At 34.5% G+C, this 20,261-nt stretch overlaps 1 protein-coding gene across 1 annotated transcript in view; it reads left to right on the top strand.

Annotated features, from left to right (window-relative positions):
• LOC105367694 (fibrillin-1) overlaps positions 1-20,261 on the top strand; it is a 197,184-nt gene that overhangs the window by 145,096 nt on the left and 31,827 nt on the right. Inside the window, exons 3-9 of the mRNA XM_011506463.1 lie at positions 7,614-7,890; positions 10,174-10,322; positions 11,106-11,261; positions 14,384-14,506; positions 15,137-15,394; positions 15,765-16,037; positions 16,221-20,228. Of these exons, the coding sequence (XP_011504765.1) occupies positions 7,614-7,890; positions 10,174-10,322; positions 11,106-11,261; positions 14,384-14,506; positions 15,137-15,394; positions 15,765-16,037; positions 16,221-20,228 (5,244 nt within the window). The remainder of the gene's footprint in view (positions 1-7,613; positions 7,891-10,173; positions 10,323-11,105; positions 11,262-14,383; positions 14,507-15,136; positions 15,395-15,764; positions 16,038-16,220; positions 20,229-20,261) is intronic.

Below are 20,261 nucleotides of genomic sequence, written 5' to 3'. Positions count from 1 at the left end.
GAGCTCCCTATATGTATGTGTGGCGTGTGTGGCGTGTGTGTGTGTGCGCGCGCGCGCGTGTATGCGCGTAGCCCTCGCTTTTCTTGACAGCCGTCGACTTTACTTTTACCGCCCTTCGTCTCATGTTGAGAACTGCGAGTGTGTCGAGCTTCAAAGTTATGAGCTCGTCACCGCAAAGTAAGTTCGCAACTTTTCTGCTCGCTGTTGCTCACCTCAATTCTGAGAGTAAATTGAGCTCTTTTCCGTTCTTCGCTTTCTCCTCCCATGTGTAAATTCAATTTGAATTCATTTTCTGGGCTATTATTTTAGCGAATTCTATTATCTGGCGTCAGAGTCACGCGAATGATCGATGAATTTGAAAAATTTACCACACCTTAATACGAATTGGATGTCGAAGAAGTTGTGTGGAAGTTGGTGGACAGCAGGTGACGAATAGCCTTTGAAACGACTATTCCTAAATTATGTTTAATAGCTCAATTATTGATTTTATCATAAAAATTTTTATCTCCTTCAGTGTTCAAAGAGTTATCGCAAGGATTAATGTTGTTTTTCGTGAAATTCAGGGGCCTTTCAACAAATCATAACAATAACATCGTCTTCGAGATGACGTATTATCATCGAATCATTCTCAATTAATACTCATATGTATATTATAACCTTTAAAATTTTTACATTAATCGATAATAAAATAAGTAAATGATATAATAAGAGAGCAAAATAAATAACAAAAGCGCAAAATATTCCAGTCTTTTAAGTAAATATACGCAATTTTTTATTTTTATTGACTAACAATCTGCAATTTTACAGACATATCGCGACCAACTTTTATATTCAACACTCTCGTATCCCTATTATGTGTTGTTGAAAATTTAATTTTTTTCCAAATCATTTTCAATACGAACAACAGGAATACCATATAAATTTCCCAATGACTTGCAAAAATTGACCAAATTTTTATCATATAATTAAAATATCGATTGTTTTAATAAATAAACATTCTAATAATAAATACATTATCATAAATGAAATTCAAAAATACGTAGGCGTATTATATGTATTATAATTATAATTTTTTATTAGTTTGAAGAACTTAAGTTGGTGATAAGTTAAGACTTTGTGCATTGACCAAAGTTAAAAACAATATATCGAAGCTCAAACCGCGGCATATGCGTACAAAATACTTGATCAACATAGGCAAATCTACAAATTGTCCATTGAATATTGCGCCGAGCATAAATCTCGGTAGGATAGAATTAAAATATTTTGGATTATCGCAATAAAAAATAAAACCCCACTACGCCTTTTATAAATTATTAATGCGCATAAGCTGCCCTACCGCCAATATGCTAAATATAATCTTAGATCGTTGTTCAGCAGCAAATTCATCTGACATCGGCGGCTATCGTTCTTTCGTATTAAGTTGAACGTATCAAAATAACGTGGAAGTATGTGCGCATACGATAACTATAATTATTCCTTCGCCGAGTGCGGATGACGCGCTTTCATTCGCAAACTTCGTATAAATTTCTCGTAAGGTGGTATCGCCTAAAGAAAAGAGATTCTCCCGTTGAATGCAGGTCGATCGGTAAGGCCACTCATGAATCATCTTCTTGCTGAGGTGTTAAGGAGAGGCGCGCGATAGCTGCTCGTGATTCGGCTCCTAAAGGGGCAGCCCCTATCCCGTCTATGGGGCATTGTTATCTGCGGGGGCCCTCGGGTGTCGATATGGTGAACTATCCTCGTGCCCGTACATCGAGCCTATGCGCGAGACACCGTTATTTAAAGCGATAAAGGGGCTGCGCTTAAGTTCAATAAAGCTTTTAACGCTCTATCGTTTCGACGGATGCGTCTCTTCCTCGATTTAGTTGTTTCTAAGATAAGGCTTTTACTACTGACAGCTTTATTGATAACAATTCTTAGGCTTTTACAAGCAATAACCTTCTGTAATAAGCAGAGTATTTTAAGATGGAGGGAAATATGGTAATGCGTGTGAAGGGGAATTTTTCTCGAGTCCCTCACGCTCATCTGGATAAGGGCCGGAGTTCAGTTGCCGATTAGCAATCCATACATTGCCAATTTAATACATCGACAGATTACATCTAATTATTTTAGATACATTAAATGCCAATCGCAGTAATCTAATATCTTTATGTTAATGGCCATTTTTTCCGGCCCGTCTGAAATTACAAGCTTTAATACTCAGGATGATTGTATCTCGGTCAGCGATGTATAAGCGTCTTATTAATAATTAAATTACGTTGATATTTCACGATCGTTATCACGGCCAGCAATTTATTGCAATATCAATTAAATAGATTTGACAATATTATGAAGAAGATGGGTTAAGGAACGATGGGAAGAATTTGAAACGTAATAAATTTGACGTACATTAAGCATATCAACTTCACCAGAGTCTATTCGAAATAAGTAAACTGTTTCTGAATATATTCTTATGTCGTTGCCTCGCATACTCGTGCACATTTATGGAAAAACGCACATAAACAACACGCGCGCACACAAACACAAAGAATCGCTACTTCTTTTTCTTTCTCTCGTGCTCTAAGCCTTAAGCGCACGATCTCCAGAGAGGATGCCCGGGCATGCGCAGCACATTAATATTATCTCTACAGCGGTACGCCACGCTGTCGACGTCGTGTTATATTGCCCCTTGTGAATTTCGGTCTCGATGTTACGTTCGCTCTCTCTTCCTCTCTCTCTCTCTCTCTCTCTCTTCCTCTCAATCCCTCTCTCTCTCTTCCACTCAATCCCTCTCGCCCACCTTTACCGCTCTGTCTTCCTCTCCGTCTCCCTCGCCCCTTGTGTGCTCGTGCTCTTTCCACTCCTCTTGCTATTGCTCGCTATTTCATTTTGTCTCGTTGCTGCTTTATAGTACACAACGGTGACTTCCTTATTTACACATCGCGCGATGCTCAATCGTGACGGGCGCACGCATCTATTTTCAAACATTTATTTGGACACTAATTTTTAATTAGCGCTGACTTTTAACATTTTGAATGTTTATTAAGGAACACATATTAATTGCTAATTCATCATTTTTCATAAAATATTTATATCATAAAAGCATTTTTCACTAAGCGATCAAGTAAATTAATTATTCTGGAATCTAACGAATTTCATTATCGTATACCTTAGATTATGCATTTATGATGTAATCTTTTACAAAAACGTGGATGCAAAAGGCGAATTAACTTCAGATCATTTTTATTATTTCTGTAAAACTGTTATAAATTGCGTAATTGCGATTAAAAGTCAGATCTTTCTTTCATAAGAGAATTTTTATATTGTACGCATGGGTTTTGATGATATATAATAGCCATTTTTGTGAAAATAATGTAATATTACTGTCAAAAACAAAAGAAAAAAAAATTATATCGAAGAGACGACTTTAACGATAATGTCATTAAGTGGACAAGATATTATACGCATAATTTATTCATAATGGCTAATGACAAATACGTGAACGAAATTTCAAATAAGATACGTTTATACATTCGTTTAAAAGTGAACCATGAGGAATGCGTATAAATAAATCAGGATATTAAATTATATAAAATGAATAAAGGACATTTTTTGGTCTTTACATAATGAAATTCAATATAATTGAGCAATCTTTGAAATCATATTATTCGTCATTGTAGTGTTGTATGATTTTCGTCTTTTAAAAATATCAATCAACTATTTATTATTTTATCACACGCGACGTGTTTCAAATTTCATGAGTGAAAGAGTAACTTTATGTTTAAAAATTATAGATAAATATTGAATTTAAAGATCTGATGATTATATCATTTTTTATTTATTGCCAAACATTGAAATATTTTATGAAAAAAAAAGGTTTGTGATTCAATTTTTATTTTACGATATTTTTGAAAAATATTATTGATCACAAATTGATGAATGAACGTAATTTTCAGTATATATGTTTTTAAAAAAAATATATATATTGTTTATTGTGTACATATTGTGTCAAGTTTTATTGATTTAACGTCAAATTTCGTATTTATTTATTTATTTCAAATGTAAAGAAATACAAATTTCACTTTTACTTACATAAAGTATAACTTATCTGTAAGGATGGAATGTATAAAACTACAAAAATTCATTTTCATTGTTCATCAATCTGTCGAACTTACTCGTACTCTACAGAATTTATTAATTTTATTAAATTTTATGAAAAACTATCATACCGCAATTTGTGTGAGTGGTAGTGCATATGTAGTCACATGCACATATCCACACTTTATATTATTTATATATATATAATATTTATTATATATATTATATATTATATTATATATAATATATTATATATAATATATATATATATATATATATATATATATATATATATATATATATATATATATAAACAGCGTTTTACATTTAAGCTTATGTTGTAATTAATAATAGTATTAATAATAATAGTAATAATAATAATAATTATTATTATTATTATTATAATAAAATGGTTCTTATGCACTTAAAGACTCTTTAGATTTTTTGAAAAATATTATTTAAGGGACGATCGAAATTGTTTAATTGTTAAACAATACTTCTTTTTATTAAAATTAAGTAGAAAATATTCAGATATGAATGAGATGAAATGTTCGAGACTGAAAGGATTTCAGTCGCTTTGTTAAAATGTGCAATTATAATGACGTGGGTGCGTCGCTATTGTCTAGCGAGAACGGCGAAACATTTTCGCATTGAAGATGTTTTTATCCGAGCTTTTTGATAGAAATAATTATAATTTCTAGTGTACTTTATAAGTCCCGTTTTTAAATATTATTTTATGCTATCGTGTATATTTGTTTGCTTTTTATCTAACGAGATTATCAAATTTGGATCGTCTAATATTTACATTTAAAAATGATTTTAAATATTACTTTAAGAAATAATAGTATTATATTTCCAAGGATTTTATGAATGACTTCAATTTCCAATGATGAATGTATGAGAGTATTAGCATTATTATGTATAAGTGTGTCAATAAACGAAGAAACTAAATTAATAATGATTTATTACAAAAAAGAAATAATGTTCCTATGGGTGCATATATTTTTTATAGAATTTCGAGCGTGTGTGCAGGAAATCAAAGTCACTGCCTTGAACGAGCGAGCGAAATGATGCTTACGACTTACCACAAGTACAATTGATAATGTAACACCGAGCAATAGATCACACGCTTCGTCGTAAATATTAGAGTACCATAATTCGCTTTTGCGAAATATCACGAGATCCATTGTTCCTGTTTATGCTTTATCCGTAAAATCTTAATGACCTTTCAGCATTTATCGATACTTGGGGCGAGCGCCATTTACACTTCGTTTCACAGCTAAATTCTTAAGCGATAAGTACCCGGGAGCCATTCCACGGGCGCCTAATGAAAAAACATTCGGAAAAAGCAGCGATCGAAGAGTCTCGTGAACGTCAATCGGCAGCCCATAGATCACACGAGCTACTCTCGCATCGCGGAAGAAGACCTGCGCTCGAGTGTTTCCAGTCTCCTGAAAATTTATGGCTCTATTATTGAATACCGTTGGCGCATATTGCCATGGGGCAAGTATCGCCAAGCATGGGAGCGCCGGTAGCTAAAACTATTCCCTTCGACATCATTTTTCGTGTATGCAGGGTGGAGGTATCCTTTTATGATCTCTCACCAATATACACGCACACACACACACGCTCGCTGAAATTGTACCTCGCAGTCCATGCTGCGCCCGCTTATCATTATTCATAGCAATAATCGTCATTATAAGAAAGCTATAGCACTTTCTTGCTGTCTTTATCTCTTTTATATCATTGAGCTCTCGGTGTGTTTCTCGTACTTTATTTCTGATCGGATAATGGCGAAACAAAGCTCGCACGGAGCTAAAAGTTATAGCTTAACAACTTTAGTAAAACATAAGTATAAGAACAATAATCGTTGTTGGTGCTAATATTTTGGATACGTTTGAGCGATATGATATTTTATAGATTCATTATATTATTAATGTTATTATTATTATTATTATTATTATTATTATTATTATTATTATTATTATTATTATTATTATTATTATTATTATTATTATTATTATTATTTTAATTAATTTATTATGAGTCAAAGAGCGTGGCACGTTATTTAATAAAGTTTTAAAGTTTATACGAATATAAAAGGATATAAAAATATATCGTGAAAAATTATAAAGTTTTTTCTTATATTACAAAGAGTTTTTGCTTAAGGTGTACAAATATTCTAAACAGAAAGATAATATTAAATTAGCTGTGATTTAATAAACATATAAGAAGTATAAGTGCATAAAAATCCAATATAATTTTTAAAGTTTATATTTGTTAAAATGCTAGTTTTCATTACTTGTTTTTGTTTTCTTTCAATTCTATAAGTTGAAATTAATTTTCGTATTTATATTTTATCAATTGTATATTTTAATTAAAAAGTGATAGTATTTCTGAATTTGAAAACAAATGTACCAATAACGTATAATAAAGCAAATAAACGAGAAGAATCTTATGAATTTGTGAAAGTATATTTATTATTTTTCGATACTTTGTTAGAATTTTTGTTTTCTAGTTTCGGTATTCTAGCAGTTTTGGTACACAGGTGGAAAAAAATACCATTTAAATGAATAATTTGCTAAACAATTATAGTCATTATAAATATATCTATTTCATCGGCACAAAATATTTGACGCTGTTACTCTCATAAAAAAAAAAAAAAAAAAAAAAATCGTCGAGAATTGATAAGTATCTTAAGGGTAAATTGGTATCTTAAAGAAAATCGATGAAATGTATGAACGTATGAATTATTAATCATTATTATATTGCTAACTTTTAATATGATATTTTTAATACGATGTTTATTAATCGTATCGGGTCGTAAATCATAATTAATTTGTATAATTATAAAATCGGAATCAGATTGCCTCTATAATAATTGAACATTTAAAATGCAAAAGTGGCGTTATTTTATTGCACATTTCAGTCATGTTGCGTAACATAAAAAAAAATCATTCGCATTGATTGGTACTTGAGGAATACTTTTTATCAGCCGTATAAGTAAATGATATTACATGTCGTTGTCCATGCACAGATTTAAGATGTTAGCTGATTTAAATTAGTTTTTATTAAGGACAACGTTTAAATTAACAGTTCCTAAAGTTTTCCATTTAAGTCATATAATTTTTAACATTCCAATACTCTTACATAATTTTTTTCTTAAAAGAATTTTGTTTCGTTTTGTTTCATTGTAATAATACGACAGAAGCTCAATACAAAAAGATTTCCTAAGCAATGTTTGAATTAAAATAAAAATTTAATATGTTTAGTCATTAACAACCATTAAATAATCGCGCGTCTCAACTAGCCATAACCATTGACATACCATTGAACTTTAACATTTAATAAGAGGATGAAAAATAATAAAGACTATGGATACCAAGTAAATTTAAACCTAATAAATTTGCAATGGGCGGCTTTGGGGAAAAATTGGATAGCAGCAGCCAGATTTGGCAAGGCTTTATGCTTATACAGGGTAGCCTGGTATTCCGAGGTACTCCTTAGTCAATAAACGGATTGTCTTTGTTTCACAGGTGAACGTGGCATGCGTCACGACTTGTTCCTGAGCGATGCACCGGGATCGGAGAAGCGCCAGCGCAGCGACGCCGAGGAACGTCGTCCGAGACGGCAAAAACGTCCGAAAAAATCGCAGCAGCAGAAGCAGCAACGAAGGAAGCAGCCGGGGATGGCCAAGCTAAACGATACCTTCGCCGCGATCCTCGATACGAGTTGCTATGGGAAGCTAAGAGCCGGGAAGCCACCGGTGAAGCCGCCCGTTGTCACTAATGCACTATCGTCGAAGCTCGTCAGGTTGTTTGTCCTTTTTATTTTATTTTTAGTGGAAACGCATGTTACACAGCGATAGCTGGTAGATTACGTCGTCGTCGTCGTCGGCTTAATTAGCATGTCAATTGCCGTTCCCACATGGCTACATGAATTATGAACTGTTATGAAATTAACGTTTCTGTTTATATAAATGATGGTGATTGACGTTAATTTTAACTTGATTTTAAGTTTTGTCAGAAATAAAGTGACGCAGAGGCTTAGTATTGAATATAATTTATGGAGCTTCGATTTAATCTTCGTTCATTTGTTTTCATTATATTGATTTTATAAAATGATAAAATCTTATGAGATGAAGGTTTTTATTTAATGTGCGTTTGTCTAAATGTCATTTAAATTAATACAATGATTTTTCATAATCATCGCATGACTGATTTAACGAAGATTTATTTATAAGTGATCTCAGCCAAATTAAACTGGGGCGTATTCTTACTTCAAATGTATTATTATTATTATTATTATTATTATTATTATTATTATATGTCAGTACTTTAAATATTATCAGAATTTAAAATTATTCCTTAATTAATTATTTAAACCCTTTCTTTTTCATTTTTAAATGTTTTTATAATTTTCAATAAAATATGCAAATTGAATTCTTTATTAACCTTTCACATTTTTTATTTATTTTTAATATTACTTCTTTGTAATATTCAAATTAAACTAATAATCAATAAAAAATTAATTTCATTAATAAATACCTTAATATAAATCATTAAATTAGCGATAAAAATAAATTCCCAAGCACATATCGTTAAAGTCTTTTATGAAATTTTAATAATAATACATAACTCATACTGAATCAATAGATTTTTATTTACAAAGGTATTAGTTTGACTTTTAAATAACAAATGTAGTGAAGCTTGAAGTGAAGCCGAATGTGTTTGTCGAAATCTATTGTATAAACAATTTATCTCGTTAATTTTGTGTATAATTTCTAAATACAGAAATGAAATGTAAAAAGATGAAAAAATGTATTCACAGTAAAGACGTACATAATAATAAATTAAATTCAAAATAATAAAAACTACAAAATAAATATTTGAACGGCATTTAATGTAATCATAAATTAAGTTGTCAAATATTAATAAATATCATATAATATTTTAATGTTACGTTTGACTTATTTTCATTGTTTTTGTATATCAGTTCTCTCTCTCTCTCTCTCTATCACTTTTTTTCTGTCCGTTTTACAGGCAAAATAATTTTCATTGGTAAAAGTAACTTTTTTTTTTAATTTTTAAAGAACATAAATGTTAATTTTTATTTTAAAGTCTTTGGTACTTGAATGCATATTTTACATCATTATTAGTTTTTAATTTTAAATTATAAAATTACTTTTATAATTTTTTATAATAAAATGAATATCATTAGACAGATATCCTTAATGAAGATATAGCGCTTATATTTTTTATTAGTTCCAAAATTTTGTGGGTTAATTGACTTGAATTAGATAGGATAAACTCAAAATGAGTATATAATTTATTTCATTTATTTATATTTTTAATTGTAGATATAATAGGTGTATATTTATATTATATGTTTATATGTGAATTAATTTGTGAAAGTCAATAGATAATTTATTGTTAATTCTGAGATCATCATATATTGGAGTTTTTATAATATTAAAGCGAATTTATACGATTAATAATTATGTTTACTGATTGGTTTAGTGAATATTGTCAATGTATTTAATGGATACAATAAAAATATAAAAATAAAATTGAACTAAAACTATCGAATTTCTTCAGAGGTGTTTTAAGCGGTGTGAATAAAAAAATTAGCCCATGTTCATGTTAGCAGTCAATTATTTTTAATATAATAAAATTTTGATATTTTTGAAAAATCTTCATAGAATCTTATATAAAATAAATAAATAAATAAATAAATAAATAAATAAATAAATAAATAAATAAATAAATAAATAAATATATATATATATATATATATATATTAAAAATTTACAATATATTTTTTTGTTTATTTATAGACTACAAAATCAATAGAAGCAATTAGAGTGTTATTAAATTTTTAAAACTCTTCAATGTAGATATTGTCGTAGTGTGATGTATGAATGTTTTATTTCTACTTGAAAAACATATTATTATTAAAAATTCAAACGTATATTAATAAAATTATTCAATGCTGATATATATTTTCGAGTTAAAGAAAGGGACCTTTAAAGAAAAAAATGAAACAGAAAGTATTTTATTACATATTTGTCTTTTATTTTTATTTTTCTTCCTTTAGAAAAAACTCGATGCCTCCACTGAATCGATACCAGATGGTGGTTTACGACTGCGACGAGGGATTCGCGTTGAAAAATTCTGAGCAAAATCGACTCTATTGTAGCGAAAGTGCGTGGCTTGGTATTGTTCCCGAATGTGTAAAAAAAAATGGTGAGTATTCCATTAATTGGATATATATATATATATACGTATGTATTTTTTTTTCTTAAGTAATTTACATTTGTATATCAAATTCTATTTCTCGATCGATTTTCAGGCATTTACAATCAATTTGATTCCTAGAAATAGATGCGCATTCTTAATAATTACAATCATCTAGCATCTGCGTATTTTATGGTCCATCTAATTTATCTATTTTATTTAATTCAATTCGAAAGTTATAAAGACAATAATGTTAACTTTTCTGTAAAATATAAATGTACTTAATTCATAAGTATTATTATTATCATTATTAAATTATAACATTTAATCGTAATATTAGGCGTAATTATTATTTTTCGAATTATTCGCTATACTTGGACCATTGAATTTATATTAAAGCGAAATGTATGAAAAATTTCATGTAATTAAAATAATATTGAAAATTCTTTGCACGTAGTACATGCTTCTACAGTAATTACATTCGCTTTAAATTTTACTTCTGTACGTTTAATAAATTTGATTTGATATAGAGTAAAGTAGAAAAAAAAATATTAACGTATACCGAACGTGTTAACTATTCTCTTTTGTTGCAATAAAGTTATTTAATGTCATGGAGAAACTTTTGCCCGAAAAGCTGATTATCGTACTTAATGTAATCGGTTTGCCCGAGTTCATGATGGTTTTCGGCCAACATTGGAATACACGCGGCAAAATGTTTGAAATATAAATGCAAAGTCGGATTAGCCGATATTTCCGGCATCCTTGAGTTGACATTCCTGTATGTCATTTCAGAGCTCTTGAAAGTCGAGGGCGAGAGTATCGTTAAAGCAAGTATCAGGAGATGCGAAAGCGAGAAGAATATTTGCGAGCAAGTGTGCATGGATGTCGAGGATGGCATAAGATGTTCCTGCTTTGATGGTTATCGTCTGGAGGGCTCCTCTTGCCTTGGTGAGATACATACTTGTTCTAATTGTGATATTTACTTATTCTAAAGTTTGTGTTCCCCTTGCAATCGATAATTTGCGTAATTTACACACGTCACGCTACTTAAATCTACATTCATCGGTCCATAATTTTTTAGATATTTAGGTAAAGTAGCTATAACTATATGTGCACATATGCACGCACGACACCCACGCGCACAAACACACGCACGTAGAATACATAAGGGCATTTCGCAATAAACGATTAGATATGGAGTTCTTCACACATCTTGCCAAAACCAAATAATAATCTACAGATCTTAATTTGGCTTAATTCGTATATTATTATAAAACTCAGGTAAGCTCCGACTCCGACTTACGACAAATACATTTGCATAACAATACATTATTAAATCGAGAAAGTCGGAATCTTGAGAATACGTGACAAATTTCCGATAATTGTCAGCGCACAATTATTCCTGCCCTTCGCTCCTCCGAGTCTCCATTGCAACTTTCAGTCAACATCGACGTCTGGCTTCAATCTATTTGCGCGCTCCGAATAAACTCGCCGCAAAAAACTACATCAAGCCCCATGGATTTTATTCTCGCGCCGGAACTTTCTTCGAAAATAGAAGAAGAACCAAGAGCGATTCGTCAATCGGCATTAAGGAGCCGAGTCGACGCGAGCCACGTCCCGATAGAATCACCTCATTTGTGTAAACACGAGAGCCTGGCGGCGCCAAAGTCCCCGCACACCTTTCCACGAGTGCAATCCAAGAAGAGACGACCCCCCTCCCCACCCACCCACCCACTCACCCACTCACCCACTCGCCTTATTCTCTTTCTCTCTTGGATTATCAGCCGTGGATCCCGAGCGCGGAAGTCCCATTGTTTCGTAGAGCTGGCGATGCGCGACGATCCGCCCTGGGACGATGATTCCGAGGTAGGAAGATTCCAATCGGGAAAAGTAATCAGAGCCAATGGCCGTCGGCTCCATATTGTTACAATCGATCGCCAAATTAAGCGTTCTCTCGTTGCATGTACGAGGACTCTTGCAATGATAGTACGTCGCGATTTTCATAGGAAATACATTTTCTGACGTGGCTTCTCATTCACAGCCATACTTTCATTCTTACCAATATCGTTCCATCATGTCGTTAATGTCAATTATCTTTTTATAAAATAGCGTGTTGTGAAAGGGATAGTGAAATTGCCAGGCTACGACTTTTATCGCTTATGGAATTTTCCATTAGGATTTTATTATATGCCTGATGAGCTTGAAAAATGTCAATTTAACGTTTAATCCTTACGTTTTTATTATTTTCAGACACATCATTGCTCATATTGTTGTCTTACCCTACCTAATTTGTTACTTCAAACTTGCCTTAAAAATACGCCAATATTTTTTAAAATGTATCGCTCGGACTTTTCAATATAAACAGTTTATAAAGATATTTCAAGTACGACGTGCCTTATTGCTTGTCGAATAAATGTGGTGAGGAAATGTTGCCGCGTGTCCATGGTCGTCGTTACAAAAACGGATAAATTATACAACGTTGTGCATTAAATCAAACGACTTTGCTAAAATGCACTTTGCAAAGGTATTAGCAGAAAACAGGAGGCTTAAAGCATCAGGTTTAGTATTAACGAAAGAATGCGTGTTCCGTGGGTGGATGTTGCAAAAAGCGTGAAAAGCTGCTGTTGAACGAGAGAGAAATTTTTGTCCGCGTAATGTAACGAGGCAAAGCGTGCGCATTACAGTTAAAATCCGTGACGATAGCGAGAACTAACGAGAATTAACGTACATTGTGAGTATTCGCATCCATTGAGGCGTAAGAAATCCGACAACTTTCCAATGCGAATGTTAAAAATTTTCGAATTTCAAAGAGGCTGATCAAAGACGTCAATTTTGTTCGATACTGAAACGGATTTACAGGTGGTTTATTCTTGCATTGGAAATTTCTATTTTCTCGAAAAATATCGAGCATGAGGAGATCATTGTAAGGCATTTGATGTAAATCTGTCGAGATTATTTCGAATGATAACATAATATATTGCATTTAATATTTTAAAGAATAGTCACAGTTTGTCAAAGGATATATTTTTAATTCATTGCACGGCTAACGCATCAATTATATTATTACAAAATAAATGAAAAGTAATGACTGTTAAATTGATCATTTACAGTTCTTTGCAAAAATGTTTAAGATATCTTTAAATTAAATTTAAATATAAATGCATACTAAGTACTCGAGTTGGATTTACGATGTGTGTGTGCGCGCGCGCTCGTGTATTTTGTATAATGCATTGTTAATTTACATATCATATCATTATTTAATTAAATATTTAAATTAAAATACTCAGAGTTAACCATTAATGCTTATGTATTAATGTGATTGGAAAGTGATAATACAAGAATAAAATACAATATTCTACAACTTTAATAGAAATATTAATATTGACTTTTATTTAAAAATAATTAAAAAAAAAAAAAAAAAAAAAAAAAAAAAAAAAAAAAGAAAAGAAAAGAAAAGAAAGATAATATAGATTGTAAAAAAATACAAAAATTCAGAATAAATATTTCATATTATTGTAGTTGCATTAAAGTTGGGATAAACATTGGAATTAATATTTTATTCACTTTTTTTTTTATTTTTGCTATTGAAACGTAGTCTGCCTTTTACAATTTTTATATCCGCTGAACGTACTTTATTAAAAGTATTTTTTATCCGACATAAATTTTATTATTGAAAATCTTTTAAAGTGAATTTAGAATTTGACATAATAATATTTTTTCATTTTTGCATTTTTTATTATTTTTTTTTTATTGCTTTCTATAAAGTGCACTCATATTTTTAAATATAATTGACTTGAATCCCAAAGTCGCATATTAAAAACTTTTAGCATTTTCATCAGATATATGCAGCATGGCAGTACTACAGTGTACACATGAGTATATGAAATTACAGCAATTAAATGATAAAATCAAATTGGGAGCTACGAAGAATCATAATGGGCACAGAACATTAGGATTACCGTCAGAAATATTATTTGCTAAAAATTGAATTACAGGCGAATGTAGTTTTATGGAAGGCAAGCTTGCGGTAATATTCCGTCTTTATCTATCTTGTACATCGTATGTTGCAGATATCAACGAGTGTGCCGAGGGTACATCTGGATGCTCGGATATTTGTCGAAACAATCCGGGTTCTTTCCACTGCGATTGTTCTTCCGGATACCAATTGGACAATGACCATAAATCATGCAAAGGTTCATTAATATTTATCATTTGAATAAAATAATCCATACAATAATTTAATCCATCTAAAGATAAACGAAGGCCGTCTAATTATTTTTATATCGTAATAATACAATTATTAATTGCAATTTTACAGATGTATAGCTCGAGATAATAGCTGATATCAATATTACGACAAAGTCAATTATGTCTCCTTTATACGCCACATTCCATTTACATTATTAACATTACATTTACTAATTATTAGAAATTAGTGGATTAATCAATTAAATAAATGAAAAGCAAGCGTTTCTTAAATAACATTACCCAACGTCCACGACAATTTCATTCAAACACGACACATTAATTTAACATATCAATACCGAGAGAAACAATAAAATTCAAGAAATATCATTTATTCTACCGCTGTAGCAGAATATTAAAACATCGATTAAAACAGCGAGCTTTCATTATAAAAAATTCATTCCCTACCTTCGCGCAATTCCTTCAGCGACAGCTGCCAATTGCGTATGAGCTAATATTTACGATATTTAATAATTAATTTTATCCCCCCTCCCTTCCCAACCCATTCATCCCTCCACAAAACACTCAATTTATCATATCCCTTAACGACCTTAAAATCATCGTATTTTTCCGTGCAGATATCGATGAGTGTGTGCCGAATGGCGGTCACGGGCCATGCGAGCGGATATGTAACAATCTGCCAGGCAGTTATGAGTGCAGCTGCAGCGACGTTCCGGGTTATAAATTGACGTCGGACAATCGCACTTGCGAGGATGTGAACGAATGCGCAGAAAACAATGCTGGATGCTCGCATACCTGTGTCAATACTTCCGGCAGTGCTTTCTGTCTCTGTCCGAAAGGGTTGTTCCTGGGTGACGATTACAAAACGTGCCAAGGTGTGTCTTTTCGAACAACCACATTTGCATACGAGATTTTTCACGTTTTCTTAAAGCACATTAATAGCAAGCTATAATCGCTTCGATTTGCCAAGTTTGTTTTTGTATGAAATGTTACTTCGCACTCTGCGATTATCTGAACGTAATTCAAAGTTCATATTTCACGAATTTTCATTACAATTATGAGTTATTGATGTTGCATGAATTAATATTTCTTTTCGTATAAAGAGCTTAAGTATATATAGTTAAGATTTAAGCTATGATTATACAATAGTAAATATATAAGATACTACCAAGTAAATTCATGGAATTTTCACTTGTTCGGCATTACATTGGTTGCATTACAAATGTAACGCTATTATTTTCACAGATATTGACGAGTGTAAGGAAACGAAATCGCCGTGCAAGGAGAAATTGGAAGAGTGCGTTAACACCAATGGCTCTTTCAAATGCGTTACAAAATTAAGGAAGAAAACGAAATTACTACCAGAGGAAGATTACGATGCCGAGGGTGACGACGACGACGACGACGACGACGACGACGACGACGAAGATGATTATGAAGAAGGTGGCATAACTGAGCCGTCGGTCGATGAATCATGTGAAATAGGATATAAGAAAGACGATAAGGGTGTGTGCATTGGTAAGTGATGTGATTTTTCCTTTTTTTTTTCCTTTGAAATAATTGCCAAATAGTGACTTTTATTTCTTCGCGTTTGCCCAGTAATGAATGGCTGAAATTTATTGGCAATTCGAATAGCATTTATTGACACAACGGTTGCACAAAACTGCATAATGAAAAATAAAATTATTTTACTTCCCGTAGATATTAACGAGTGCGACGAAGATAATGGGGAGAGCCACGGTTGCGATCACAAATGCACAAATTTGGCCGGCAGTTATTTCTGTGAATGCAATGCTGGTTACGAGCTCGACGACGACACGACTACATGCACCGATATAAACGAGTGCCTGAATAATCCAAGCCTATGCTCGCACATTTGCAAAAATACCGACGGCTCTTACGTCTGCTTGTGTCCAGATGGATTTGTTTTAAATGCCAATAATTCCGTTTGCCATAGCGTAAAAGCTCCGACGAGCTGTGAGAATTTGGTGACATCTTGCTCGCACGAGTGCCGAGTATTCGTTGACGGACCGCGTTGCGTTTGTCCTGACGGTTACGAGCTCGACAATGATAACGTCACTTGCGTCGACGTTAATGAATGCTTGCAGAAAAGTAACGGATGTAGCGAGGAATGCATCAATGAAATTGGAAGTTACAAATGCATATGTCCAATGGGCTGGTTCCTTAAAGAAGATAATAAATCATGCGAAGATATCAACGAATGCATCGGTGATAATTACTGTGCTTACAAGTGCACGAATACTCGTGGCTCGTATCGTTGCGACTGCCCCTCTGGTTTCATTTTAAGCGACGATGGTAGAAATTGCGAGGATATTAACGAATGCGCTCGGGGTGTCCACGAATGCTCCCATAGTTGCCACAATATAAACGGCACTTACACTTGCTCATGTCCAATCGGCATGTCTCTAATGAAGAATCTCAAGACTTGCGAGCCGCTCGCGTCTTGCGAAGCCGTAAATTGTTCCTATAATTGTGTCGAGGAAGGTGACACTTATCGCTGCGAGTGTGCCGTCGGTTACGCGCTGAAACACGATGGTAGCACTTGCGAAGATTTTGACGAGTGCACGAAGAACGAGCACGACTGTTCACACTTGTGCTTTAATACGCCAGGCAGTTATAAATGCGCCTGTCCCAATGATATGAAACTTTTAGCGGATGGAGTTACTTGCGCTGGCGATAAATGCCAGGAGGGTACGAAGCTCGATGAAAACGGCAAATGCCAAGATATCGACGAATGCCTCGAGACTGAGCATAAGTGCTCGCACACCTGCATCAATCTCCCGGGCTCTTATCGATGCGACTGTCCTGCCGATTTAATTCTCGACATTGACGGCTTTATTTGCCGAACCTCGGATATATGTACTAATGCCACGTGCTCGCAACTGTGCATTCCGACAAATTCTGGCTACGAGTGCGAATGCAATACTGGCTACGCGTTGGGGGATGACGGTGTTACGTGTAACGATATAGACGAGTGCTCCAATGGTCGTCATAATTGCAGTAACGAGTGCGTGAACAGAGACGGCGATTACGAATGCACCTGCCTGCCTCGATGGAGTTTATCGAACGATTTGAAGACATGCGTCGTGGATGAAAGCTATTGCTCAAGAACACACGGATGCAGTCATACGTGCGAAGAAGATGGGGAGAAAATTCGCTGTGGATGCCCCGAGGGATACGAATTAGCCGAGGACGATAAAACTTGCAGGGACGTTAACGAGTGCGCCGAGGATCTACATTCTTGTACTCATAATTGCTCCAACGTCGACGGCTCTTATAAATGCGAATGCAATGCTGGCTACGAACTTTCGAACGATCTTCGTACCTGTCAAGATATCAACGAGTGCTCGTTGGGACTGGATATCTGCTCGGATGGATGTATGAATACACCGGGTAGCTTCGTCTGTCTCTGCCTAGAGGGTTTCAAACTTAATGCCGATCAGCGCACTTGCATCGACATCGACGAATGCTCTTTAAATTTGCACGGATGCTCATACGATTGCGAGAATAGCCAAGGTGGCTACACTTGCCGTTGCCCGAACAACAATATTCTCGATAAAGACAACAAAACCTGCGCCGAAATGAAGACGTGCGAGGAAGTTAATCACGGCTGCTCCCACAACTGTTTCGTGATAAACGGCGAGAATAAATGCCAATGTCCCGACGGCTACGAACTTCGCGACGACTCAATGACTTGTCAAGATGTCAACGAGTGCTTAAACAATAACGGCGGTTGCTCTAATTATTGTGAAAATACCGAGGGCGGTATGGAATGTAAATGCCCGGCCAAGCAACATCTCCTGGATGATGGGAAATCTTGTGTGGAAATCAACGAGTGTTTTATCGATAACGGAGGCTGTTCTCACGACTGCCAATACAAATACGAAAGCATCAGTTGCGCTTGCCCAAACGGTATGGCCCTAGCTGCGGATAATTTAACCTGCGTCACTGAAAATGCATGCAATAAAAATAACGGCGGCTGCAGTCATATTTGCAATTCGATTAACGAGATGGCAGTTTGCAGATGCCCTAGTGGAATGCAGTTGGGCTACAATAACGCAACGTGCGTCGATATTGACGAATGCTTAGAAAACAAAGACAATTGCACTCACGGTTGCATTAATAATTATGGCGGCTATGAGTGTACTTGCAATTCAGGCTTTACGCTAAATTCCGTGGACAGTGCATTGTGCGACGACATCAACGAGTGCTTCATCAATAATGGAAATTGTTCTCAAATTTGTATTAATACAGTGGGTAGCTTTCGCTGCTCCTGCTTTTCCGGCTTTGTTCTAACGCTCGATAATTCCACTTGTTCGGAATCTAAAGTTTGCACGAGAAACAACGGGAATTGCTCTCATTACTGCCAAGTTGATGTAAATAGCGACATCGCCTCGTGCTCCTGTCCAGTGGGTTTCAGGCTCTTGCCGGACTCCAAAACTTGCGAGGACATCGACGAATGCGAGGAATTTGAAAACGACGTTCACTCAGGATGCTCGCACAAATGCGTTAATCAAGAGGGAAGTTATTATTGCGAATGCCCAAAGGGATACACGATTTCGCCAGATGACAAAAAAACCTGTCTAGATATCGACGAATGTTTAATTTCTTACCACAATTGCTCCCACAATTGTTTGAATCTTCTTGGCAGTTACTTGTGCACGTGCGAGGAAGGTCATTATTTACATTCGGATAACGTCACCTGCCTCGACATTAACGAGTGTCTTCATAATAATGGCGGCTGCTCGAAATATTGTAACAATACCCCCGGGAGCTACAGCTGCTTATGCTCCGAGGGTTTTCAATTGAGTAAGGACGAGAAGACTTGCATCGACATTAACGAGTGCGATAACGAACGGAGCTTATGCTCGTTCGAATGTCTAAATACATTGGGCTCTTATAAATGCATTTGTCCCGATGGCCATGTCTTGGCGAATGATATGAAAACTTGCGTCGCTGCTGACAGATGTAAGCCAAATAATGGCGGATGTTCACATATTTGTTATAATTATGCGAATGGCATTGAATGCACGTGTCCATTGGGAATGTATCTCGATCAAGATGAGAAAACTTGCATGGACATCAATGAGTGTCTGGTGGATAACGGCGGATGTCCCGATATTTGCGTAAACATAGACGAAGGCTTCCGTTGCAAGTGCTCCAAGGGGCACGAATTTAATTTTGATAAAACAATCTGCGATGACATTGACGAGTGCGCGACGAATAACGGCGACTGTTCTCACACTTGTCAAAATACAAAAGGCGAGTACCATTGCGAGTGCCCATCTGGCTACAGCTTAGGCCCAAATAACAAAACTTGCGATGACACGAACGAATGCGAGATCGATAATGGCGGCTGCTCTCATATCTGTAATAACCAATTGGGCTCCTACCAATGCCAATGTCCGGACAATTATCAGCTAAGAGACGGGAGAGTCTGTTACACCGAACATCCATGTGGCGACGGGAATAACGGGGGCTGCGAACATATCTGCAGAGAAGACAATGGACGTGGCATTTGCTCGTGCCGAGACGGCTTTCGCGTATCTGGATCTAACAGCTCGAGCTGCGTCGACATTGACGAATGTGCGAAAAATCATGGCTGCGAGCATTTGTGCGTGAACATGTACGGCTCGTACGAGTGCCGATGCCGAGCCGGATTCGAGATGAAAAATAACGTTTGCGTAGGTGAGTTTTGTAAGAAATTACCAAGAGCAATTA

The sequence above is a fragment of the Ceratosolen solmsi genome, unplaced genomic scaffold (assembly GCF_000503995.2).
Source record: "Ceratosolen solmsi marchali unplaced genomic scaffold, CerSol_1.0 scaffold7, whole genome shotgun sequence".
NCBI classification, from domain to species: Eukaryota; Metazoa; Arthropoda; class Insecta; order Hymenoptera; family Agaonidae; genus Ceratosolen; species Ceratosolen solmsi.
This window is presented reverse-complemented; position numbering and strand designations above follow the sequence as displayed.